At 38.5% G+C, this 25930-nt stretch overlaps 2 protein-coding genes, 2 long non-coding RNA genes and 1 pseudogene across 6 annotated transcripts; 4 read left to right on the top strand and 1 right to left on the bottom strand.

The window, feature by feature from the left end:
• Window positions 1-2: 2 nt before the first annotated feature.
• Window positions 3-4170, top strand: LOC146658008 (glutathione S-transferase theta-1-like; annotated as a pseudogene). Its single transcript, XR_014914139.1, has 5 exons — window positions 3-131; window positions 620-707; window positions 1032-1184; window positions 1728-1904; window positions 2672-4170. The product of XR_014914139.1 is annotated as a glutathione S-transferase theta-1-like (transcript).
• Window positions 4171-4185: 15 nt separating this feature from the next.
• Window positions 4186-8730, top strand: LOC146658007 (uncharacterized). Of its 2 annotated transcripts, none has more exons than XR_014914141.1 (4): window positions 4186-5343; window positions 6076-6233; window positions 6722-6779; window positions 7709-8730. It is a non-coding gene; the product is annotated as an uncharacterized LOC146658007 (long non-coding RNA). The 2 variants fall into 2 exon arrangements; XR_014914140.1 differs by having other exon boundaries at window positions 4188-5350.
• A 164-nt stretch (window positions 8731-8894) lies between these two features.
• Window positions 8895-11288, bottom strand: LOC146658006 (uncharacterized). The gene is made up of 5 exons (XR_014914222.1): window positions 10860-11288; window positions 10229-10383; window positions 9868-9976; window positions 9641-9762; window positions 8895-9498 (listed from the first exon to the last, which is right to left on the bottom strand). It is a non-coding gene; the product is annotated as an uncharacterized LOC146658006 (long non-coding RNA).
• A 1004-nt stretch (window positions 11289-12292) lies between these two features.
• Window positions 12293-18271, top strand: LOC146658005 (uncharacterized). Its single transcript, XM_085427092.1, has 11 exons — window positions 12293-12569; window positions 12702-12870; window positions 13655-14600; window positions 15526-15644; window positions 15733-15855; window positions 16517-16582; window positions 16704-16792; window positions 17467-17572; window positions 17770-17875; window positions 18024-18085; window positions 18179-18271. Exons 1-11 carry the CDS (start codon window positions 12394-12396, stop codon window positions 18269-18271), a joined length of 2055 nt encoding a protein of 684 aa, XP_085283218.1. The 5' UTR covers window positions 12293-12393.
• A 929-nt stretch (window positions 18272-19200) lies between these two features.
• On the top strand, window positions 19201-24597 carry LOC146658004 (glutathione S-transferase theta-3-like). Its single transcript, XM_085426399.1, has 5 exons — window positions 19201-19614; window positions 21860-21947; window positions 22455-22611; window positions 23337-23513; window positions 24213-24597. Exons 1-5 carry the CDS (start codon window positions 19506-19508, stop codon window positions 24411-24413), a joined length of 732 nt encoding a protein of 243 aa, XP_085282525.1. The 5' UTR covers window positions 19201-19505; the 3' UTR covers window positions 24414-24597.
• Window positions 24598-25930: the final 1333 nt, after the last annotated feature.

The raw sequence follows: 25930 nt of genomic DNA, 5'->3' as shown, positions 1-25930 counted from the left end.
TCTGCAGCCTTCACTCTCCGACATGATAGAGCTCTATCTCGACCTGATCTCGCCACCCTGCCGCGCCGTCTTCCTGTTTGCCAAAGCGCTCGGGATTCCCTTTGAGTTCAAGTATGTCGACCTGAATGCAGGTAATCTCACAGCAGCTCACTTTCTGCAGTAAAATGGTAATTATTATTTACAGTTTGGAGATTAACAGAATGCAACTGAACTTGGAAGTTTGCAGCTCTGCAACTCTACACAGAGACTCTTCAAGAGTTCAGGGGACTAAAATGTCCTGCATGCTTTTTCATTTGTACTGTAACCATTAACAATAACAAAAATGCTCCTTTGGGCTGCTTTTCTTTTTCACATTTCACCCAGAAAGCTAGATTTACATTAAGTCTTAATGCACAACTTTTCCTTTCCTGACTGTGTATAATGGAGACGTGCTGGGGAAAGAAAATTAAGAAAACTGTTTCAAAGCAGATACAAAGAAGAAAAAGGGGGGTTATGAGTCATTAAAACCATTGGCATTGAGACCAGTTTGACATTTTTGTCTTTATTATTTCTGTGTTCTCCACATGATGCCAACACAAACAACTTCAGCACGCCTGTGAATTTCACGTGTTTGTGTCAGGGCAGCAGTACAGCAGTGAGTTTGGGAAACTCAACATCGTGGTGAAGATTCCTGTCATGAAGGATGGAGGCTTCACCCTGTCAGAGAGGTACAGCAGGGCGTCGAGTTTCCGCTTAGCTTTGTTTCAAATAGTTTGATTCTTTTTCAAGCTGCTGCCTGAAGCTGCTTTGGGAGTCTGGTCGGTTCATTTGTTCACAGTAAGTTACTAATGATGAAGATCTAATGGTTTAATGCTGCTGTTAGTACTATTAACACTTAATAGTGCTATTATCAGAAAAACAGTAATGGATGATTCTGCAGTTAATTGAACAAAATGACCATCCAGCCACTCTGCGCTTCAGTTTTAGCAGAGTTTCTGTCACATTTCCTGTCGTTAAAGCATCATTAGTTTCTGTTCTGTCTTGTCTTGCAGTACTGCAATCCTGAAGTACCTTGTGCAGAAATACTCAGGGTCAGTGGCAGATCACTGGTTTCCTGCCGGCCTGCAGCAGCTCGTGCCAATGAAAACTTGTCCTGGCAGCACGCGAACCTCAGAGGTCACTGTCAAAAGGTCTTCCTGCTCAGGGTTCGTGTCCCAGTTTGACCAAGTGCTGCGTCCTCACATGACACGTTTCATCAGCTCATTTGCTAGATTAGTTCTTATCTGTAGCTGATTTTATAAGGTATATAATACTTAATATCCTTCTTCTCCTACTATTAATGTTGCTACAGTCATGTTAGCAGCTCTGTGAAGCTCTCCTTAAGCCCAACTGTTCTCTGAGGTTACAATAGAATAGAACAGAATACAATGGAATAGAATAGAGTAGAATAACCCTTTATTATCATAGTACACGTAAAATGAATTTGTGTCTGCTCCACACCAACTGTGCTGAAATAAAATATAAATAATAGTCAGGAGAATAATATACAAAATATATACAAAAACAATAGAAAGGTACACATTGGAGAACAAAAGATAACATACTCATATAATTCCTTACTATGTTTGTGTTTTATGTTGTCATATTTTGACCATGCTAACAAATACCTACTGGTCTTCCGGCCACTATAAGCTGCCACGCTGGATCCGTACTGCTGCTTACTGATCTTTGTGTGTCTGTTTGAGTAGACTCTGTTTCCGGTCATCATGGGTCTTGAAGTCCCGGAGGTGACCATGGATGCTGCTCTTGAAAATATGAAGCAGTCGCTCAACCTGTTGGAGGAGAAATTCCTCCAGAACAAACAGTTCATCCTCGGGGACAAAATCTCTGTGGCAAATGTGGTGGCTGTAGTGGAGATCATGCAGGTACCACAGCTTCTGTCATTACTTCTATTTGTGTTTCTTGATTAAGTTATATTCTTGGATTTGTGGTTTTTCATGGTTTGGATTTGAATTCCTGGTCTTTAGGTTTCTGTCTCTGTGCCTCTCCTGTGTTCCTTGCGTCCTAGTCAAGTTATGTTTTCATGTCTGTGCTTCTCCTTATTTCAGTGTCAAATCCGTGTCTCTGCGCCCGTCTCGTGTTTCCTGTTTTACTTTGACAGTCTCGCGTCCTTTGTTAATGTTTTCAGTTTTTCTTCCTCCCCGTCTCGTTATGTTTGATTACTCCCAGCGGTGTCTCTTTCCCTCATTACTCCCTTGTGTATTTAAGCCCTGTGTTTTCCTTTGCCTGTTGTCGTGTTGTTCCATGTGCTGTAGGTGTCTCAGTTTTTCTGGTTTCTGTCATTCTTAGTTCTGTGATCCTCAAATCCTAGTGTTTAGTTCTTAGTTTCCATGTTCAGGGTTTTGGTTTGTTTTTTTTGTACGTTTATTTTGTGGAGGATTTTTCCAGCAAATAAAGCTGCTGTTTACGTTCCATGGATCCTTGATCCTGCATGCCACACAGCCACACATGACACCTTATTTCTCCCACATTTTCAGCCCAAGATGTCAGAGTTGTTTTTGTTGATGGCTACATGCTCAAAAGCTACATTTTAGGATCTAAATTATGTAAATAGGAACAAAAAGGTTTGAATTTTTGAACAGGAATAGATCCCACATACCAATAACTGCTTTTCTCAATATGTGTTTTACAGCCTCTTGGAACTGGTGTAGATGGGTTTGAAGGCCGTCCGAAGCCAATTGCTTGGAGAGGGTGAGTGAAGGAGGAGCTCGGTGAGGAGCTGATGGACGACGCTCACAAAGCGCTCATGCAGTTGAGCGGCTTGCCAGAGAAGCTGAAGAGCAGCAACGAGTTTCAGAAGTTCAAACTGAGACTTCAGAGGTTCTTCAACTGAGGAGGTTTACGTGTACAAACAGACACAATAAATCTTTGACTGCCTGTTGTGTTGCATCTTAAAGTTTACTGCTGTATTTCTTTCATACATGAAGAAAACACGGGGAGGATTCTCTGTTTTGATTGATGAAATGGGTGAAAAACTGTGTATAACAAAGCCAGTGGTTAACACATTGTAGAGGGAAAAGAAAAGAAACTTGTATGTAGTAGTACAGCACACTCTCCCTGAAAATGACAGCACCATCAAGCAATGCAAGTTCATAACTTAATTGATCATTTACTGTAAATTTGACCATCTGTGATTTCTTAAGATAAATCTATTTTGGAGTCTGATGGCTCGTTATGGATGGCTGGACATGTTCTCTGCAAAGAAACTTCAAAATAATTATAACTTTCTCTATAAAGCATTTTTAAAATATGCATCCCGTCGCCCTGTTTCCATTCTCCTATGCAAACAGGGCAACAGCACAAACTGACACTCCTAAGATAGCCTATTAATTAACAATATTGCAAGACTTAAGGGATTACTGGTGAAAAAAGTTACAGAAAAACTTTATATATTTTATTTTATTTTTTTCAGTAGGCAACTGAAAACCAATCAACACCACGAAAATGGACCATATGACACGAGTCATCAAATCGCTGCAATGGCTCCCTGTGTATAAAAGGAGAGATTTAAAAGTCGTTCTAATAGTTTTACAGGCCATCAGGAACATGCTTAGGACGAAGCAAAGCCAAACTGCATTTAGTGTTCATGCTCCCCAGATGTGGAAAAACCCTTCACACCTGATGTGTGTGGAATCTGTTAGCTCATTGAAGTCAGGGCTAAAAATGTTGTTTCCTGCAACTTTTAGGTGATTTTTAACTTGTATTAATCATTAAGACAAAAAAACAATATTCTGTGTGTGTTTAACCTCCTAAGACCCGAACTCTTTGATGCCTTTTTAATTTCTCTTTGCTATTTGGGCTGATTGGGACCTGATGAATGTAAAGACAAAGAATTATGTTTTTACCTGATGTAGTCTCTGAGAAGAGTATATCAGGCAGGCCCTTGTAGAGCAAAATGTAGTATTGTGGTCTTTTATTTTTTTAAACTTAGACAAAACAGACTACTGCCCACTGCATTTAGTTGATCCTATCACTCTTTTACATCTTGGGTGATTTCGTACTACTATGAGTGGATATGAGGTCTCACTTTGCAACGCTTCTCCCGCTCAGGACGATTATAATACTCAAAGGCCTTTATTCAGCATGTCTACTTCTGTGATGTAGACATATAAAGTCACAAGGGTAAATAGATCCACGTACATACTAAAGAGCTGGTATTTATTTCAAAACAGTGTTGAAACCTAAACACTAATATTACATTCTGAGTTATATTTCAGCTTTTAGCATATATGTGTTTCATTGTTTCCTGGGAGAAGACCAAAATGTAACAATCAAATTCTTGGTTGTTTTGCAGTGAGGACAACGTTTCAGTTTGACAGTAGTTTTAACTCTTTTATCCAGTGATCTAATTTGAGTCGCTTATTACCAAAGCTGAGCAAACACTGCCATCTAGAGCACATGATTAAAAACAAACAAACCAAACAAAGAAGGCCTCAAAAAGATGTGCAAAAGTCTCAGATCATTTTAATATTGCATTTTAAACACTTAACATGTTTAACTTTAGCAAAATTAAAGCTCCTTAAGGGGAGAAAAAAGAAGCAATGATAGAAACCACCAGTTTCCACAGACAGCAGAGGAATTTATCATTACTGTGTTGAACTTTTAGGCTCAGCCTAAAAGTCATACATACATACATACATACATTGTTTCAGTCATACAGCTCTGCAGCTCTGTGCTAATTTCAAGGTTGTTTCAGTTCATCTGTGAATCAAAAAGGTCTGAAAGGTTTAAATGAATGTTAACCTCCTGCAGGCATTTGGAGAGGATCATGTGTGAAGTCTGATGTGTGAGGAAAAAAAAAGAAAAGTTTCTGTGTGGTGTGTGATAGAACTGTGTTAAAATGTGTTAATGTGTTAAAAGCAGGTTGAAGACGGCTCAGAAACATTTGAAGATTAAAATTCAGCATTATGGCTGCTGGTGGTTTGTAAAGCCTCTACTCAGCTGTATTTTTGTTACTAATTTATGTTTGTTGTTGTTTAACACAGATTTCAGAAGAGCAAATATGCTTAATAGTTTAACTAGATTTCATTTGTCAGTGTGGGACTGCTGAGTCACCTGAAGAACTCATTTCATTCATTCTCCACATGATGTTCATTTACAGAAATGTTTCACAGGAACTGATTTCTCCCAAAGGTTGAACTAGTGTGTTTCCATAGATTACCTCTGTATGAATGTACTTCTTAAATGAAGGCAAGTGTTTGTCCTTTTTTGTTCCTCAGGTACAGTACGTGATATCAAGGGCAGGCGGTCAACACTGGGGGTAGACAAGAAGCAGACGTACTTCCAAGAGGGAGCTGCAGTGAGGTCAGAGGTCAGAATCTGAAACAGCTCAGGTTTATATTTTAGGGGTTATAAAAAATCAAAATGTATTTATAAAGAAACCTTTAAATAATAGTCATAATTATGATTATTATAAGAAATATCAAACATTTAAGTGGATTTTCTGTTACACATATTGTGTTAGCCCTGCGATAAACTGGCAGCCTGTCTTTGTCCTGTATCAGCTGGGATAGGCTTCATCCTCCCGCGACCCTGAATTGGATACATTGTATTCCAATTATGTAATCTGATCATTTACAAACTCAAGGTTTATAATCAAAATGTAAGTAATAATTATAAAATGGGAAAGCAGAAATAAGTGTGACATAAATGTAAATGTGTTAGCTGACATAGAGGACAGCTACATGCAGTCTGAAAAACCTTTGTTGTCAAGTTTGCAGGTATATCAGCACGAGACATTCTTACATAGAAGAGACATTAAAGTCTCTGACTCAGTGAAGCATTATTGGTCCTGTCTGTTTGGATAAATATAGTAAGTTGATGTATGTGCATTTATTGACACATTTTCTTAAGTGCTTATCCAGTTCAGGATCACAGTGGAGCTGCAGCTGGATATGTTCACTAAATAAACCTTACAAAAGTTAACAATAAACCTGCATCCATGTACGTTGTTGTCCACAGGATGAGAAAATCAAACTGGAACACTGTGGAACATGTTAATAAATGTTTGTGTGTTTATCCCTGTGTCTTTCACAGGAGGCGCTGGAAGGTTTCCCTAATAGTTCCTGGTGAATCAAAGCAGAACCATAAAGATTGCTGGACTGCATGATGGCCTTACCCCTGAGCAGTCATCCTGTTAAAGGAGGAACCAGTTAGAAGCTGTTTTCAAAGTAGCTGAGCAGATTTCATCTCAAGTAAGCGATTAATTCAATTCAATTTTATTTATATAGCGCCAAATCACGACATAAGTCGCCTCAAGGCGCTTCATAGATACAACTGTTTGTTCATCTGTTCCGCCACTTAAAGAGCATTTAAGGACGTCTTTTGAGTGTCCAGTTGAATTAATTCTACTGGCTCTCATGGTCATTTGTTATTATAGACATATTTTTCATGTTCATCCAGCTATTTAGTAAATTCTATCTATTTAGTAATATCCGTCAGCTATAAAATGTAATATAAATATAAAAATATCTAAATATCTCCTGCCCTTTATATTTTAATGATGTAAGTCTGTTTACATTAGCATTCCTCACATATCAATGAGATGCTGTACAGTACAATCCTACTGACACAGCAGAGGGATAACGACAGCTATTCAACATCGTTACACGACACATTCGAGCTGCACGACGCAGACAAAGTGACTAAATCATCTTTTTGTGGTTTATTGTCTTCAAAGCAGCAGACAAAGCTGATGGCAGAAGATGTCAGAGAAGAACTTCAGGCCGTGGACTGAAAAGGTCTTTTTTTCTTGTTATCAAAGACATTTGGAGTGGCAGCTTCTACAACTGGTTGTGCTAAAGTAAAGCTTACAGTCTAAGAAATCACAGTGTTGATATTCAGCACAAAGAGAAAAGCTCACTTGTTTGAATTTATTTACAATCATAGTTTTATAAATTCTGACTGTAAACAGCTTTTACAGCTTTGATATTGTTTGACACTCGATATCAGGTTTAATTTAAAGGTTTCTGTGTCCCAATGAGCCATTTACACTGATCAGTGTCAGTTTAACTGTAACACATTCATTATTTAGATTCAACAGAGAAATAACTGAATGTAAAAAATGGCAGCCCTCAGGCAGGTTTATAGAGATATATGCATGCATTATGAAATTTATGTATCCCAGATAATTGTTATTCATCTAGTCATGGCAGACCTACCTCTTCCTCCCAAGTTAACTGCAACCCAAAATAACTAGTGGGGCTATTTACACACTCACAACCAGTGTGGGGTAAAAAGAGCCACCAAAAAGCTGTCAGCCACAGATGTGCTAGAAGAGTTAGAAGCTCTACTTATGGAGAAACTTTCTAAGTCTAACAGGGGACAGGTACTCCTGCCCAAGTAACATGATATAACCCCACATACAGCCCAGCCATAAAATGAACCAAGTTAAAGACAGCATGGGACCAAATGCATGTAACCAGCCTGCACCCACCTGACATTTCTTCCTCCTGAATTAAATGAATGAAGGGATGAAAGTTAAATGACTACAAACCTAAAGCCACTAGTTCCCACACTGGAGCTCCCTGACACTGTGTGTTAACTGTATTTAGCTTGTATCAACAGTTGTAACAGGCTAAGCCACCTGAGACGCTGCATTGAATTTGTTCCTGTCTTACTGGTTTCAGCTGACTGGTTTCAACTCAGATATTCTGCTTTTTCCTTTCAGTAGATCAAAGCAGCTCGTGCTCCTTCTGCTTCCAATTTAGAAGAAGAAGAAGAAGAAGAAGGCGAAGGCTTCAGCGAAGTGGCGTTCATGGTCTCAGTGAACAGTCACGGTCACACACTGCATGTGGTTTTAAAAGCAACATGTCTGTTCACCACAACAATGGAGATGTGTAATATTAGTGCAGCTACGGTTTGTTCTTGAACATCAGTTCTGTTTTCTACTTTGATCACTTAGACCAAAAAAGTGTTGTTTTCAGATTCTTTCTTTTACATCTATTAACCACCTGCTCATTTTTTTATTACAATTAGTTTCACATAAATGTTAGTGTTTCCTTTATGATCTTTTAATGCTTACACTACACTGTACACATTAGAGACATTTCTGTTACCTGTTTCTGTTGACTCAGAGTTGTGAAATGTTCTTTTATTTGATAAACAATATGAAGTTCATAATTTTCTTACAAATAAAACTAATGACAAACATGAACATCTGTGCTTATTTCTGAGACATGAGTTTTTGAGTGTGTTCATATTTAGACAGTGTGCATCTGTCTGCTGAAACTGTAATGGTGAACCTGAGGTGATGGTCAACAGAAGGCAAATATATATCAGTATAAAACAATATTGAAGTAATGTCTTTACCCCCTGCAGCGTGTACACGCAATCACCTTATTCACTGTAGTAAACATGCACCGCTAGCTCACGTGACTGACTGTCTTCCATGGTTACATCGTATATTATTAGCTATGTAAACAGCTTCCAAAGATACCGCCATAGCTCTCTGCAGCTGTACTTTCACACTTTGCAAATCATTTCATGTTTTTGATCGTTATGAAGACAGAATATGTTTCTAAGGTCATGCTAGGCGGTTGCAATGGTGGTTGCTGTGGACTCGGGTGGACCGCGTCCGATTCCTGTTATTAGCTGTCCGCCGTAGGGAGGCTGCGTTCCACTTACAAGTAGTGACAGTCTGCCGTAACTCGAACTCAAACCCCGCTTTGTTCTTTAATTATAGGCCTTTTATAGCCGTTCATGACACGCACGCACACACACACATAAAGCACTTTGCCTCACCATGAGAATGCAACTTTACCTAACCTAACCTTAAAGTGTCTGATATAGGATAGAAAAATGAAGCAACCAGAGATTTAATGATGAAGACTCTGGGTTCTGTAGTTCACGTTTTACAGTCCTGAATGACTCTTTGCATATGATTTATTGAAGAGCAGTTTAGAATACACTTTACATTTAGACTGTTGCTGTTTCATTTTTTGCATTGTTGCCGTGTTATGTCATGAATAAGGTTCACCTGCTGGGGGTTTGATGGATCAGCTGGACAATACAGTCAAAGACAGACTTCATTCATCACATGCAAGAATCCTAGTTGGATTTTTGTTGTCACTCATGTTTTTGAACCAAATATTGAAAACAATTCTGACAGACTGGATACCTGGTCAGGTGTACATTACCTTTCACTCAAGCATCCCAGGACAGAGCCCTGCCCCACCATGAGCCTGGGTGGATACGTGGTTATTAATATAAAAGGACCGATACTGAATATGAATATTTCATGAAAATTGAATTATAATACAAATTAATAATAAGGGTTTCTCTGCGCCCTTATCTACCCCATACTCAAAGAGCTGCGTGCAGAGAGGGTGACAGGAGAGGATGGCACTGAAGAGAAGATGCTCTGGTGATGTCACCATGAAGGAACAGCATCTGGCACGTGTTGCTGAAACATCCCAGTATGCTGGTGTAGTTTCCTCTCCAGCTGTTTGACATGTGACACTTGAACATTAAGGGGAAGAAGAAGAAACAGTGTTAGGTCAGGTGACCACATGGTTTCTAAAGTAACTGACAGGAAGTAACCAGGCCGTTAGAAATGGATGGCATGTGTTTAGAGTTACTGGAGTTGGGTAACTCTACTTACAAAAAGCAGAAGCACACAGATGACAGATCAGATGCTGAATGTTGCAGGAACATGCTCATGTGCGGTGGTCATTCAGTGCTGCTCCGGCAGGTTTGACAGTCCAAGACTGATATCCTGCCCATCTGAGAGTTTGAAAACACACATGCAAAGATTTATTTTGTATTACAGTCAAAGTTGGATGTTCATTTTTGTCCTTTAAAAATGTTTGTGTATTTGAAAGCACTAACATTTAAGGATGACTTGGATCGCCTCCTTTAAAGGGGAGACAAGTGTATCCACTGATCTACGTCACTTAAACTGGATGATGACTCCTCTCTCCCTCACTCAGAAACACTCCTAATATAACCAAGCAAATAAATAATATTGAAGATTTACTTACATCATTACAAAAACAGCAAAAACATCTCCCTTTGATTCTATTTCTTCATTCCTGCTGAACATCAGGCAACAAATATCCCAGAAAATAACAGTAAAATGTAAAGCACATATTTGCTCTGCTTTGTCTAACCTCTGCAGAACCTCTGTCAAGAAAAACATAACTGTAAGCATAAAACAAATATACAATTCATAACACGTCACTGGACAAACCTCGGTCAGTTGATTTACTCTGTGCAGTGCAGACAAACATCAGTCAGCAAGTCAAGGTGGTGAGATGGACTGGTGTCCTTTGTGACTCTCTTCTGAGGAAACACCACCGTCTCTCCACACCGTCACCATCTGTGAGCACAAACTGCTGCTCTGCTCTGCCAGCATGTAGGAATCACATATCACACACAGGAGTGAAGAAACATTAGAGCTCAACTTTGGATACTTTAGATCTAAACAGATCAAAGTAGCTCTTAGTTTCAGCAATCAGACAAACAATGATACCAAACTGATTCTGTATGAATACAATATGGTATTTTCAATACAGGTGTCAAATTAATTTATTAAAACTAATACAGATATATGTACATTTTTTTTTGATAAATTAGTTTGCTAAATTATAAGAATATATATATATATATTTTTCATTTAACAATTGCAACTGAAAGAAATTAAATATTGAACAAAAATATATTGTCACATTCTGAGCATGCTCAGCACGCTGACAGACTTGAAGTTGCTACAGATTTTAAGTGATAATTATAGGGAAGAAACTTCTCTTTTTCATCCGTTTAATCAAACATTTGATGCCTCAGCTGTCTCAGTCCTATAGCGTTCTGCAACTACAACTAACCTGAAGCTTGGATTTGGCTGCAGGTGCCCCTGTACATCCTTCTCAACATGTGGGTACCATTTAATCACACTTCTTCCTGAGCTTTGCTTCATCACAAGACCAAAGGTGGCATCCCGTGTCATCATCCAGAAGAAACATTTGAAGAAACATCATGGAGAAGAAACATTTACGCACCTCCTGGTTTTGTTTTCTGATCCTGCGAAAAGACTGAGGACAACAAAACCCAGAGAACACGAGATACACAACATCCAACATTCAGACTCAACAGCCTCCATAAATGAAGACCACCGCGTTTGTTCAGTTATAGTAGATATAAGCATACTTCACATTACTGGGTATGAATAATAATGAGGAGGCAAACTTTGAAGAGGCAGAGCATGATGTCCCACCATCAGACTGTAAACAAACATCCACCAGGCTTCTTTGTTGCCAAAATTGATGATTCTCCCATCAGGGATCAGTAGCGTGTATTAACCTGTGGTATAAGCAGCAGTCACTGAAATATTACTGTTTCAGATAAGAAATCTAGCATATAAAAACCAGGGTGGGAGGAATCTCTGCCAACTGACTTACCTCTGCAAGTGTGAAGCTCAACAAAAATCTGACTCTCCAGTCACAGACAAACAAAAAACTCCAGCTGGGAGATAGAAAACACTGTCTGGGTCTTGCGGGATGTTGCTGGTCAGAGTCCACACATTAGCAGAGTGCTTCTTGGTCCCACTGACCCATGTGGACAGTGACTGTGGAGAACTGTTCTGGAAAACAGAGAAGAGAATTAAAATAACAAAAAGCCAAACAGGATTTCCACAAAGACTCTCTTGGAATCAGCAATCAAAAAATCACTGGTTCATATTTCAATTAAATATGAACAGGTTCCTTAAATGTACGCAGTTCAGATCTGATTTAATTTAATTTCCTTCACACAGCACATTCGTCCAGGCTGACAGGTATTATTTTTGATTAGGTTTCACAGTGCGCACTTTGCCAGGCAAGTGCTGCAACAATTAAAAAACCAGCAGAATACATTCCGATAAAGGTTAGTCATCGACCATAGCAAATAATCACATTTAATCACACAATGTTTTCATTGCTTAGAAACCTACTGATTATATACTTGAAAAAATTATAACAGTAGACTAGCATTCTGTGTAATTTCAGTATTATTAACTTAACTATGATTTTCTTTTTAAGGTCTCTCAGCCATTTGAACTGGTTGGGATGGACCTCATTGGAAAACCTACTGAAACCAACAATGGACATCAATACATATGTGTTTTTATTTATTATTTTACAAAATGGCCACAAGCATACCCTTTAAAGTCAAAATCAGCCGGGGAAGTGACAAACTGTCTCATAAAATTCGTCCACCAGTTCGAAGCCCCAAAAAGGATTCTTACTGACTGACCAAGGCAAAGAATTTGTCAATTCTGTAAGTACTTTAGTCTTTGGCAAAAATATGTGAACTCATATTTGAATAATTTTTTGAAAATGGTTAATTTTCTGGTCTTTATAAATCTGTTGTTGAGATATTAGTATGACAGCTGTTTATTTAAATTCTTATTGTAATGTGCTTATAGCCAGTGTATATAACTTTCTTTTGCAGCTCAACAAAAGGGTTTGCGGACTGTTAAAAATTAAAAGAAGCCTCTGCTCCCCTTATCACCCTCAAACGAATGGGCTGGTGGAGAAAATGAATGGCACCATCCAGAGGTAAATTCTTGGAGTACATGTTATACATTTATGGGGGTTCCCTTCAAACAAAACATTAATGCATGACATTAAACTATTAAAAAATGTAAATGATCTTTCATATGAATGTCTTCTATGTGCTTTCATTGTCAGAGCCCTGTGTAAAGTCGTTGGCGACCAACCAGAAATGTGGGATGAGTACCTGGATGCTGTAATGTTTGGACTCAGAACTAAAAAACAAGTGACCACCAAATACTCGCCTTATTACCTAATGTTTGGCAGAGAGGCTCGCTATCCTTCCGAAATCCCAGAAGAGTTCATGGTATGTCTTTTTGTCTGTGACAAACTACACGGAAATCCCACACAACGAAACTTTTTTAGTTTTTGAGGCGCAGGCAGATCAGTTTCAATGGATGCTATGTCACCGCCATAAAAGGACAACAACACTGAATATTTCTATGGATTGTTCCACCCCTTAATAACAGTTTTCTTCATGTCCAATCAATTCCAGGATACACTGAAGCTTTGCCAGAAATACATTGTGTCTTAAAACCTTACCAAAGACACTTAATGTAAATTTTCCAACCCGTTCTCACTCCCAAAGCGTAACATTTTACGCTAGGTGACAAATCGTCACCATATTACGTTTTCGGCTACCCACCACGTTCCTAAATGACGACCTCGGAAAAATAGGAAATATGAGAACCGTCTGGACTGAACCTACACATGTTCGCTCTTTTTCTTCAAATCGCTTAGAAACACGCTATTTAACATCATTAAAGTCCTGGTTAAGGTCAGGAATAAGGTTATGGTCAGGGCTAGGGATAAGGTTAGGTTTAGGGCTGAAATACAGGGCTGGAACGTCTACTACCGCGGGAGCGTCATTGCACTGGATTCCAGCAATAACCCGCCGCGTACCATAAGAACGCCGAAGGTCTCCTTTCGCGTTCCTCAGGAACGCCGCGGGACGTGACAAAACGTCGACATGTTACGCCTCGGGAGTGAGAACGCTCTGAAATTTTCACTGTATTTCTCAGTTCTTTTATGTATTATCTGTGTATCGTACACAAATTATAGTAATGATAGACATGTCTTTTGATTCAAAGGTTGATGAGACTGTGGAAGACATTGTGGGGCAGGAGGAGGTGTCGGAAGACATTCAAAAGCATCAAAAACTGTTGGAACTGGTGAAGGACAACGTGGTCAAAGCTCAGGAAAAAACAAAGGGCAAAATAAAAATGATGAAGAGAGATGTCGTCTTCAAAGTTGGTGACAAAGTTTTAAGAGCTAACATAAGAAGCCAGCAGAGGAAAGGGGGGAAACTTGAAGCAAACTTTTTAGGCCCTTACATTATTACAGCAATCCAAGGTAAAAGTGCAGATCTTCAGGATTCCAATGGGACAATCATTCCAAAAGTAAATATTGACCAACTAAAGTTAAGCAAAGACAACATGCCAAGAGTGCCACACCGGGGTTTAAAGAAAACACCAGCCACATTACTAACAGCACAACCAGATCCAGCAGCACCAGCATCTGCTCTAGCTTCACAGGCTACAGCAGCACCAGTGGCGGTAGCACCAGCACCTCCTCCTAAAGCTACACAGGCTACAGCACCAATGGCATCACTTACATCACTACCAGTTCAAACACAACATCCATCTCCAGTTCCACAAGGTATACCAATAACGGTATCAGAACCAGAGTCAGGAGCAACAGCACAGAAAGTGAACGAACCACCAGAACCAGCCACAAGTGCTACAGCACCAGAACACGCTACAGCTCTACAAACCGAATCCAAAACAGCAGCCGACCCAGCCTCAAAGACCATAACAGCAGACCAGGCCTCACAGACCACAACAGCAGCAGACCAGGCCTCACAGACCACAACGGCAGACCCGACCACAACAGCAGACCCAGCCTCACAAACCACAACAGCAGACCCAGCCTCACAGACCACAGCTCCAAATGCTACAACCACACAAGCCTCAGGTCCACAGATTACAGCCCAGCAATCTACAGCACAAACCATAGAACCAACAGTTGCAGAGAAATGTAAATAAATATACTATTTTTTTATTTTTTAAAAAAGGACTTTTGTTCCTATGACAGTGTTTGTTTCAGTACTCTGTAGATCATGGCATAGGAAATTTTACACCTTTAAAAAGATTTTGTTAGGTATATTTCCTAACAGAATATTTAAATTTAACAATATGTTAATGCTTTAAAAAAACATTCATGGGGCAAAACATTATAGAAAACTTGTAAAAGGATGTAAGCCACATGTGTAAAATTACACAAATGAAAAAGTGAGTCCTTCAAAACTGTGAATCTTTCTTTTGTTGTTGTGTAACCCAGAATGTTCATGATTGATATTGTACATCTGATGTACACTAAGAGTGAAAAGTTTGGACACACCTTCATTTTAATGTTGCTTCTTAATTTCCTTGTCTATTTTGTAGATTCATTGTTAGAACTCGAGGCATCAAAACTATGAATGGACACATATGGAGCACTAACCCTAACACAAATGATGTAGTAAACCAAAAAGTATGAAAGAACCAAAAATATTTTTTATATCTTAGATTCTTCAAATTAGCCATGTAGCTTCAACTAAACATAATTTTAAAAAATTGTTGTAATAGGTGTTTCTGCTGGAAAAAAGATATGATAGGGGGCAAGAGCATTTCTATTGCTATGTATTTAAATTTCTTTTCTTTTATTAATATGAATTTATTTAAATTTCTTTGTAGAACATTGCAAGTGTAACTTTACCCCCAAATAAAAGCAAATTTAAGTTCTCCTTTTTTTTTTTTACAAAATACAATGTTAAACCATGTGCCCATTTTATCAGCGTCTTAAAAGTATTTACCCTGAAACACGTCTTTTGTCAGACAACTACATAAGAAATTATGCATTTGAAATTTTGATTTACATTTAGTCCTGCTGACTTATCTCTTTTTCTCATTACTTTTTGTAGATATAATGGATGCCTGGGCTGGAAAGAGTCCTCACATTCTACTCTCCAGAATTGGTGCTTACAAATTATTCTACTGGGATATCCAACAAATTGGTCCAGACATGGAGTTGGAAAGTGAGGTACAGTGATCTTTACTGACAACAATGCAACTATCAGTGTTTTATTCATTGACAACAGTTAACAAATGTTTACATTTTGTATTCGCAGTCTATTAATGCATATCTTGCGATCATGGTGAGACAATGCAATCGTCATAATTCAGCAAAAGCAGCATTCATTGATTCATTTTCAATGACTGCCATTTGGAAGAGAAAAGCTCCAAGACTCAAGGTAGGTATCTCTAGAAAGAATCTTGTGTGTATTGTTTAAGTATCTCAGATCATATCCACATCCAGATTTAGATTGGATAACAGCTTATGCAGAAAGAATGAATTGAGACTGGGGTTAGTAGATGTGGATAGTTTATTAGACTTGACAGTTCTCTTTTGTTCTCTGCTTGTCTGGTTTCCTCCTCTTTTTGTACACACTCCAATCAATGCTTGATTTGAGATTTTCAAACATTTAGGCTAATATCTCTTTTGAAATCATCAACACTGCTTCATCTCTTTAATAGGTACCTTTTTATTATCAAGTGATTCATACGTCACTGTTAAAGAGGCTTAAGAAAGCATTAAACATTATTCTGCAGATGGTAAAAGGATCGCATTGAAAATGATTGAAAATGAACTCCATGTCCAAAAAAAATCCTTAGAAAGACCTTTATTAGTCTTGGAGGAAGTAATGTGCAAAACCACTTATAAAAAATATAAGATAGTCCAGCTTCTTGCACAGGTTAAAGAAATGAGGGGTGAATCATGGCTGTCGCAGAGTACTTTATAAGTGGATGATATATAATATATCATAAATAGCTTTAATAAAAAAGGACTCTAAACAACATGTTATTGCATTTCTTTCTGAAGTGAATATTTTTATTGTTTTGTTTCAATTTAAGAGCAAACCCATGGAGCATGAAGTCATTCTGGGAATTGTAAATGAACATCATCACTGGACATTAGTGGTAAAAAAATAATTGCATTTACAATATTCATCAAATCAGTTTTATAAGACAAATGCATGGCATGCAGATAATCTTAAGTCTTGAATTATTACATGTAATTCTCCACATAATTTTACTGTAGGTCATTTACCCACAAGAAAAGAAGTCACTCTATCTTGATCCACTCGGAGAAACTAAACAAGGTATCCAAAATTGTTTGGAATCAACAAGGTAAGGATAAATGTTGAAATTTATTTTGACCCTTTATTAAACGCTTTGTTGCTGTTGTTATTTTTGTGTTTATTATGACAATTATAAGTATGATGTCAATCAAAAAAAATTTAAAAAAAATTGGCACTCAAAATTAAAAAAATAGCAGCAACAGGTTTGAATTTTTGTGTTGGCCTTCTGATATTGTGGTGTTATGGGTTAATTTTGCCTTTACAGAGAAGTCTCCCCATGTTTCAATGTTTATTTGAGGACCTGATGTCTGTATGAGATGATGTTTTTACATTAGAAAATATAGCACGGGGAGAATAATGTTTAGTAGTTGCATAAAGTGTTGCGGAGGTTTAGCACTAAAACATCAGACAAATGTCTAAAATAATTTCACATAGGTTATACATGTGTGAATTTCATCTTTGCTCCTCCTCCACATCTCTTCAAAGTGTACTGTGTAAGTGATTGATTTCTATATCATGGGCGGAAACGGGAAAAAAAAAAGCACAAGTAATTGTCCACGGAAATGCGTTGTAGACTTTTAAAAAGTAATGATTTTAACAAAACAGTGTGGTCAGTTCTTAACTTGATGTTCAACAGACACTTAAGCTCTCCATACTGTTCACCTTCTTGTGTCACCAAAATTTTAAAACATGTTATTTATTTTTATTGTACTTATCTTTCAGGGCATTCATGCGAAAAAAAGGATGCAACGTCTCAAGATGGACTTGTGACACAGTCAAACACCCAAAACAAGTGGACGCTACCTCATGTGGAGTCTTTGCATTGAAAGTACCAGTCTTAACCGTAATACATACATATATACGAGAATATTGGAAATGTTGTGTTGTAATAAATGTTAATGACAGGAAAAGGAATATAAGATAATTACACAATAAAAGAAAGAAATTGATTCACAGGAAACAAATTACTATAAAATAACATTTACGATATTAGCCTATTTAGTCATCTTAGAATCTCTTTTTCAGTTTGCTGAAAAGATCTTGCGAAAAGAGTCAATAGACTTTCCGTCTACAAAAAAGGCCATAAACACACACAGGCTGCAAATTGCCACCACTCTTCTCCTAGAGACAGGTAACTCATTTTCCACCATTCAATGTTCTCACATCATGAATATTTTCATCATGATGGCTGTAGAAACAAACCATATAGTTGTTTGAATGAAGTAATAAGTGCAGTAGGTAGCATACTCTGTGTGCTATTTTTTCACTTTTTAAAACAGATGACTTGACAAACATCTGTCATTTCTGCGGGGAAGAAGAGCATGAAACTGACAACAAATGGGTAATGACATCAAAAAAGACTGCTAAATGTTATGATCAATTCCCATAAATGAAATTTTAACATTGGGATTTGTAATTATTTATTTTTTTACAGATTCAGTGTGAGATGTGTTTGCAGTGGTTCCACCAGCTCTGCGTGAAAAGCCCACCACCAGAAGATGTGTTTATTTGTCTCGCTTGTACATAGTTGACACTAAAGGTCCACAGCTAGTGTTCTTATGGCACACATTGTCGAGAACACATATCTACATATATAGATGTAGATGTTAAATTAAGAAGTCTAAAAAAACCAAATGGTCTCCAAAGTTACTGTAGTTATTAGTTATACTGTTATTTATTTTGCAAATAAACTCTTTCGTGATAGCAAAACCAAGGTGCATTATTGATGGGGGGGGGGCACACATTTTGGCAGCCGATGCCACACAGCCTGATAAAATCTGTATCCCTCCATAACTTTTGCTGTGAATAAGACATCTTCTCCAAAGTTACTGTACTTATTGGTTATACTGTGACTTATTTGGCAAATATACCCTTTGGGATGGCAAAGGCAATATGGATTACAGATGGGGGGGCACACATTTTGGCAGCCGATGCCATACAGCCTGATAAAATCTGTATCCCTCCATAACTTTTGCTGTGAATAAGACATCTTCTCCAAAGTTACTGTACTTATTGGTTATACTGAGATTGATTTTGCAAATAAACTCATTCGTGATAGCTTCGCTACAAAATGTAAACCGAGTGTAAATTCACTGGAGAGCGACGTGTTTCCATGATCGCATCTGGTTTTACAGTATTATAGTATCAAAGTCTTTTTCTAGACAAAGTACTCCCAGCAGGTTATTTCAGTGTACAGTATAAGGTAAACTGTCTTCCACACGGCACATTACAATGTCACGAAACTAATATTAAATTCATCGAGTCTGCTGTTTTCCAGCTTTTACTCTTTATCGCGTCGACTGCAGATCAGTGACAAGTAGCGTACAGAACGGAGCTGGGCAAGTGGCACCTCCTACTTTGCGCGCTCCCGTGAATGGGGAAACAATTTTTGACGGGGGTAACTACTTTGGCACTGTACTAGTTTTATTTTGTTGTATTTATCCGCGACACCTTAAAGGCCGGTCCGTGAACATATTGTCGGGCATAAACCGGTCCGTGGCGCAAAAAAGGTTGGGGACCGCTGAGCTAAGAGACCCATAAAGTAGATGAAAAAGTGACTAGAGTTTATGAAATGTTTGGTTAAGTTGAGACCAAAGCTCAGATTGCTCAACCATTGCTTACTTTGAACGATCACTATCACTTAAACGTTAGTAGGTCATGTAGCAAGTAGAGGCGGAGTTCTGGTCAGATAGACTATATCAGGCTAGGCAGGAGAGTAGCCACAACACAGAGGGAAGCATCTGCAGCCGTCACATTCCGACATGATGGAGCTCTATCTCGATTTGATATCCCCACCTTGCCGCTCTGTCTTTCTGTTTGCCAGAGCGCTCAGGATTCCCTTTGAGTTCAAGGTTGTCGACCTTGCCACAGGTAATCTTGCTGGGGACAGAGATGATAGTTTATATTTGACTCATGCATGCTTTTGTAAAAGTTTCAGCTCACATTCTAAAATAGTAGCATTTGTATATTTTGGAAAAAAATATAGAGCTAAATGATCTGTAGACTTTGAACTCCGCTTGTTCTCTTTGTCTGCGAATAATTTGGACTGGAAAAGGATTTCGCAAGAGTTCAGAGGAGATGAATGCCCCCACGGCTTTTAACTTGTGCTGTAATTGCTAACATTCACAAAATCTCCCTCTGGGATATCAGTTTACATTTTTCACATTTCACCCAGAAAGAGTTTTGTTAACTCTGAGATACCCGACTCTTTAAGACAGGGACGTTTTTCAAGCAAGTAAAACAGGGAGAGAGAAAAACCCAAGACAAAGGAACAGAGAAACAGAGGTGTGGACTCGAGTCACATGACTTGGACACGAGTCAGACTCGAGTCATTAATTTTATGACTTTAGACTTGACTTGAAAAAATGTTCTAAGACTTGTGACTTGACTTGGACTTTTACACCAATGACTTGGGACTTGAATTGGACTTGAACCGGTTTACTTGAAAAGACTTGATATTTTACCCCAAATATAAAATTTAACATGCATATTATATAGAGATTGAAAATGTGACGTCATTCACGGGTAGAACCGCAAAGGATTCTGGGAACTCGTGGCAAGCGGTACTAGCGCACGCAGGCTTTCGATTGAAATCAGTTATACAGCGATAAAAAGAAACACAAAAATGTCAAGAAGCTGTTGTATTATTAACTGCAATAGCCGGTCGCATGACAGCCACGAGAAGCTGACGGGTAAAGAGATCGGTTGTTATCGGATTACGTCGTTGAAGAGAAATTGTTCAAGCCATGTTTCCGAAGTAACAAAGACGCGACGGATGGCCTGGATCGCAGCCATTCAAAGATCAAATATAAGGTCCCAGAACACTCCAGCTCACAGGTTAGTCTGCTCCAAGCATTTACACGAAGGTCAGTCTGCTGTTGTAGTTAATGCGTCATTTTCATAACATAATTAGTGATATAGGTTACAAGCAAGTCTGGCGCTGAACAGAAATTGTCGCGCTATGCTCCTTTATTTATTGTGCATAAATAGTGAATTGTCCTGACACAATATTGCGTTTCGCTTCTGTTATTATGGTACATTGACAAAAACATATACTTTTATTCACAGGATAAAACAGTTGTTTTGTATCACTAATTGCCCAGTACGATTACAGCATACAGTATTATTGTCACTGCTACATTTCTGTGATGGGTACCAGAAATTATTTCCACTACTAATTAATTACCGTTGAGCTCAAAGGTCCTATTAATAAACGGTTAAGGAATGTGTATTTATGACGACGATTTGTGAGACTGGTAAACTTATGATACGTACGATGGTCTTTCGTTCTACACGGTGCGTTTCAAGGTCCTGTACCCATCCGTCGGTAAACTGTACCTGGGCTTGTTGCAGTGACCTGAAGTTACTAAACTTCATGAGTGTATGCACTCACTCCAAGAACCGTATGATTATAAATATGCATATAAATATGCTAAGATGAGATAGCTGACTTCATCTAACTAGCAAATGTTGTCCAGGCTACGTTGGTGATGCAGTTTTTTTTTTTAATGTGTATGATATTTTTGTCATGCGATTTTAAAGCTGGTCCTACAACCGCATCCAAGAATAACATGCAGCTTATCTCAGAACTGTCGGTGAAAATTATTCTTGGAGCTAGGTTTAATTGAGCTGCATTTTAAAGAGGTGCAATTTCACAATTTGTGTATATTTTCTAAGTTCACTATTTTGTCATGTGTTGAGAAAAACACAGATTTTAAAATTACATGGTCTAATATTTACATTTAGCATATAACTGCAACATTATTTTTTCTTTTTTTTTTTTAAAGACTCGAAAGGACTTGAAATTCAAAGTTTCAGACTTGTGACTTGACTCGGACTTTTACACCAGTGACTTGAGACTCGACTCTGACTTGCCTGACATTACTTGAGACTTGACTTGAGACTTGAGGATAAAGACTTGAGACTTACTTGAGACTTGCAAAACAATGACTTGGTCCCACCTCTGCAGAGAAACATTGCAATGCTTTCTGCTTCCAGACAGTTTAGTCTGTTTGATCTCTTTTCCCACATTCTGAAACAATTTATGGAGTTGTGCAGTCTAGACCTGTTTTTTTAACGTGTTGTAACGTGTGCATGGATTCTGTGTTTGTCTCAGGGCAGCAGTACAGCAAGGAGTTTGGGGACCTCAGCATCGTGAGAAAGGTTCCTGTCATGAAGGATGGAGGCTTCATTCTGACTGAGAGGTACATCGGGCGTCTGAGTTTTGGTCTGGCTTCTTTACACATTATTTAAATGATATAATTATATACATAATTTAATTGAAATACTTTACTTGTCCTGTATCTCTGACATACTTTACTTAGATTGCAGCATAGCTAATATCACATGTTCCACATTTGTGCCTTTTGGACCATTGTGCATGCAGTTCTGTGCCACGTTAAACAGCTTCCTGTGCATTTACTGTAATTGTACTAAGAGTACATCTAAGAAGTCTATGCCTCAGTGTTGCTCAGTGAGTTTTGAGTTTTTCACTTGTTTGATACTTGGCAGTAATTGGCAGATATTTGTGAGAGTAATCTAAATATGGTCATTTACAGCTCAAAAAACAGGACTGTGACATCCTAAATGCTAAAACTGAACCTACAAAACAGAGTTTCTCAAACTAAAAGATAATTAAGAATCGTTAAATTCAGCACTTTAGCAAGTAGGGGTTAAAACATCATTTGTTTTTGTTCTCTCTTGTGTTGCAGTACTGCGATCTTGGAGTACCTTATGCAGAAATACTCGGGGTCAGTGGCAGATCACTGGTTTCCTGCTGATCTGCAGCAGCGAGCACGTGTGAACGAATACTTCTCCTGGCAGCACATGAACCTCAGAGCTCACTGTTCAAAGGTCTTCCTGCTCAGGGTTCGTGTCCCAGTTCAATCAACTGTCCTCACCTGACGCTTTTCAACACACACATTTCATCAGCCTCGTTTGTCTGATTGGTTCCTTTTGTAGATATGATATGATTTACGGTCCCCACTGACACGTCTGTTTGGACGTTTCAGTGGACCAGTTTCACTTTGGATTTAGACTTTTGCACCAATTTAGAGTTGACTCTTCTTTCAGAGAAAGGCACAATGTGGCACAAAGTCAGCAGCTTTGCATGAAGTTTAAATGACACAGGGTGGCTGAGCTGAAAACTGGCACTTCTAAAAAAACCACAGAATAAGCACCATTAGTACAATGTTTTGTTTGTAATATTTACAGTAATACTTTCCAGTAAACAGTGTGCCAGGATATTGAGATACTTCACAGGATCACCTGCTGGTGCCACAAAAGGAAAAGTCAAAAAGTGTATCCTCTGCGTGCTATGAATGTCCATCCAGTAAATGTTGAGTTTATGACCACCTGGCAGTCAGACACTAACAATTAAAGATTTTAAGCATAACGATATCCAAAAGAACATTTGGAAATCTATGCACATTCCACACGGAAAAACATTTAAAAGAGTCAACTAAGAAAAACAGAAACAAAACTAAACAGAAAAGTTTGAAGCTCTTTCTTTGGATCAGCAATAACTACCTCTCTTAGGCTCTTGACTGCATTGCCGGTGCCAACAGTTAATCTCTGTGTGTCTGTGATGGCAGGCTCTGTATCAGATTGTCATGGACTCTGAAATCCCGAAGGAGACGATGGACTTTGCTGTTGAGAATGTGAAGCAGTCGCTCAACTTGCTGGAGGAGAAATTCCTCCAGAGTAAACCGTTCATCCTCGGGGACAAAATCTCTGTGGCTGATGTGGTGGCCATAGTGGAGATCATGCAGGTACTAATATTTCCATCACTACTGCTGCTTCTGTCGCAGGATTTCTACTTTGCCTGTCGTAACTAATTTTAAAACTAAAATTATAAGTAAATACTGCGTATACATTAAACTCCCACAGCGTGTGTGAAGAGGGAGCTTTAAATCTCTTCTCCAAGAGTCTTGTCACATTTAAGCCAATTGAAATCATTCGTGTGTACAGGTTTTAATCTTTAGTCTTTAGTTTAGTCATATCCATGGTACTGTGCTCAGTTGGTTTGTGTTACCAGTCCATTGTGGTCGAGTTAAGTTGTCTTAAACTGCAGTTTACTCCGGGTCTAAATCCCTTGGACTTGGTCAAAAGTCGTATCTAACTGTTTTCATGGACAACATTTGGCCTTGACTGGCAGCATTGACTTGTGATGAGTTTGTGATGAGTACCTCAACTCATCTGCATGTCTAGCATATAAAACCATATTTAAATTAGGGCCACTCCTACATTAAGCCTGCTTCACATGGAGCACATTAGGGCCAGATGATAAGCGTGTAGCTGGCAGACAGTCATAACTGCAGTATAGTCCATCAGGTGAATTGTCTGAATGAAAATGATATGCTCGGATTGTTCTAACTTTATTTTGTCTTCTGAGTTTTTATTTGTTGTTAAATTCTAACAATTGCCAGCTGATTTCCACAAATATAACTGCACTATTGTCTGTTTTGCAGCCTTTTGGAACTGGTTTTGATGGGTTTGAAGGTCGCCCGAAGCTGATCGCCTGGAGGAACAGAGTGAAGAAAGAGCTCGGTGAGAAGTTATTTGAAGAAGCTCACGAGGCGCTCATGAAGTCCAGCAACATGCCACAGAAGCTGAAGAACAGCGGCAATTTTGCCCAGCTTAAACCTATACTGCAGAAGCTTTTCCACTGAGGAGGTTTCTGTATGCAAACCGACAAAATCAAACTTTATTGGTCGGACTGATCAGTCCAGTTTGTTTTTATTGGGATGTTTTCATACTTAAAGAAATCATGAGCATTTAACCATCTGCACTTTGTACAAAGAAAAAATAAATAAATTTACATCTGATTAAAACTAAGTTGTCAGCCAGTCACAGAATTTCTGGAAATCACTTCTTATGTAAGAACAGATTTAGACATTTTTCCATTTAGACAAATGTAACGGGTGAAATACTTTGAATAACAAAGCCTGTGGCTATCACAAAGTCAAGATAAGGTCACAAGAAGGCTATCCTCCCCAGAAAATATTTTAAAACCTGATCTTCAGCTTTTCCCCCACAGATCTGTGATACTGACAGACACCATCCTCCAGCAGTGAACGTCTGAAATCAAACATTTGTAGTGAGTTTTTAAGAAAACTGATGCTCACCATAGGAGATCCGCAGCCTTTTAAAAAATACAATAATAACCTAATTTCAGTATCACTTTTTTTTAACTTACAGTTAAAAAATGCTTCACAATTTAGATAAATTCTACACAGTAATAAAAATATCCCAAACTAAATACACTGACACGAGCTTAGGTTCTTGCATATGTTTGTACACCACGCACGTGCATTTTCAAACAAGATGAATGACCAAGAAAAAGCCAAATTATAAAAATTTCTCAACAAACTCAAACGTTGCCCCTGGATTTAAAATAAGAGTCCCTTATAGCATGATTGGAGAGGTTGACAGCTGAGTCTCCATCTCCGTTCATGCACCGAGGGTCTTGATGGAACTCTGTTTGGGACGTCTAAAGCAAAAAGGTTAGATCTAATTTTAAAAGGATGAAAAAATATTGTGTAAGATGTGTAGATTCTAAAAAAATTTCAAATTGAGGGAAAACAGGATTTGAGCTGTAATTCTGATATGAGAGGGGGCATCATGTTTTATTTTTATTTTTTGGAAAATTAGATGTAGGAACTTTGGGCAAAATGGACAAATAAAATGAATTATTGAATCCTGCAGTGAGGGGATGCCATGGCTCTGTGATACTTTTAATACCACTAAGAGAAGAGATGTCAGGATTGGAGCTCTTTGTGTGTCCTCTTCTCTGTATGATTACGAAAGTGCTGCCTTCAGGCTCGCTGTAACCCACACTGTATGATGGGCTTGCACAGGGCTGGGGACATGTAGGGTAGAGCTCAGATGTAGAGAATTTGACTGCAAATCAAGAGATTTTTGGTTCAATTCTGGATGCCACCTTGATCTTATTTATGCTAAAGGCACATTTAATAAATATGATACTGGCTCTATAGTTCCTGCTTTAAACTACTGCATGGAAAGGAAAAGGTCTGACATTTAATGCACTGATAGAAACCCTGACCTGAGTGAAATGTTCTCACTGACATTCCAGCTCTGCACACATGACTGTTTCATTGTTTCCTCATGGGAAAGTCTGTCCCGTCACAACAATCCATTTGTCCTGCTGGGGACAAGAAGCTCTTTA

Source organism: Rhamphochromis longiceps, linkage group LG12 (genome assembly GCF_057381845.1).
Source record: "Rhamphochromis longiceps isolate RC_006_pf linkage group LG12, R_longiceps_female_GT1.1, whole genome shotgun sequence".
NCBI classification, from domain to species: domain Eukaryota; kingdom Metazoa; phylum Chordata; class Actinopteri; order Cichliformes; family Cichlidae; genus Rhamphochromis; species Rhamphochromis longiceps.
Note: the sequence above shows the minus strand (reverse complement) of the source record. Positions and strands in the feature narration are given on the sequence as shown.

What these genes read in the sequence shown, in the direction of transcription:
- LOC146658005 (XM_085427092.1), top strand. Translation starts at nt 12,394, where the DNA reads ATGACAGCTGTTTATTTAAATTCTTATTGTAATGTGCTTATAGCCAGT. An exon ending in AAATCCCAGAAGAGTTCATG is followed by an intron (nt 12,871 to 13,654) that starts GTATGTCTTTTT and finishes TTTGATTCAAAG; the next exon opens with GTTGATGAGACTGTGGAAGA. An exon ending in AATTGTTTGGAATCAACAAG is followed by an intron (nt 16,793 to 17,466) that starts GTAAGGATAAAT and finishes CTTATCTTTCAG; the next exon opens with GGCATTCATGCGAAAAAAAG.
- LOC146658004 (XM_085426399.1), top strand. Translation starts at nt 19,506, where the DNA reads ATGATGGAGCTCTATCTCGATTTGATATCCCCACCTTGCCGCTCTGTC. An exon ending in GGCTTCATTCTGACTGAGAG is followed by an intron (nt 21,948 to 22,454) that starts GTACATCGGGCG and finishes CTTGTGTTGCAG; the next exon opens with TACTGCGATCTTGGAGTACC. An exon ending in CAAAGGTCTTCCTGCTCAGG is followed by an intron (nt 22,612 to 23,336) that starts GTTCGTGTCCCA and finishes CTGTGATGGCAG; the next exon opens with GCTCTGTATCAGATTGTCAT.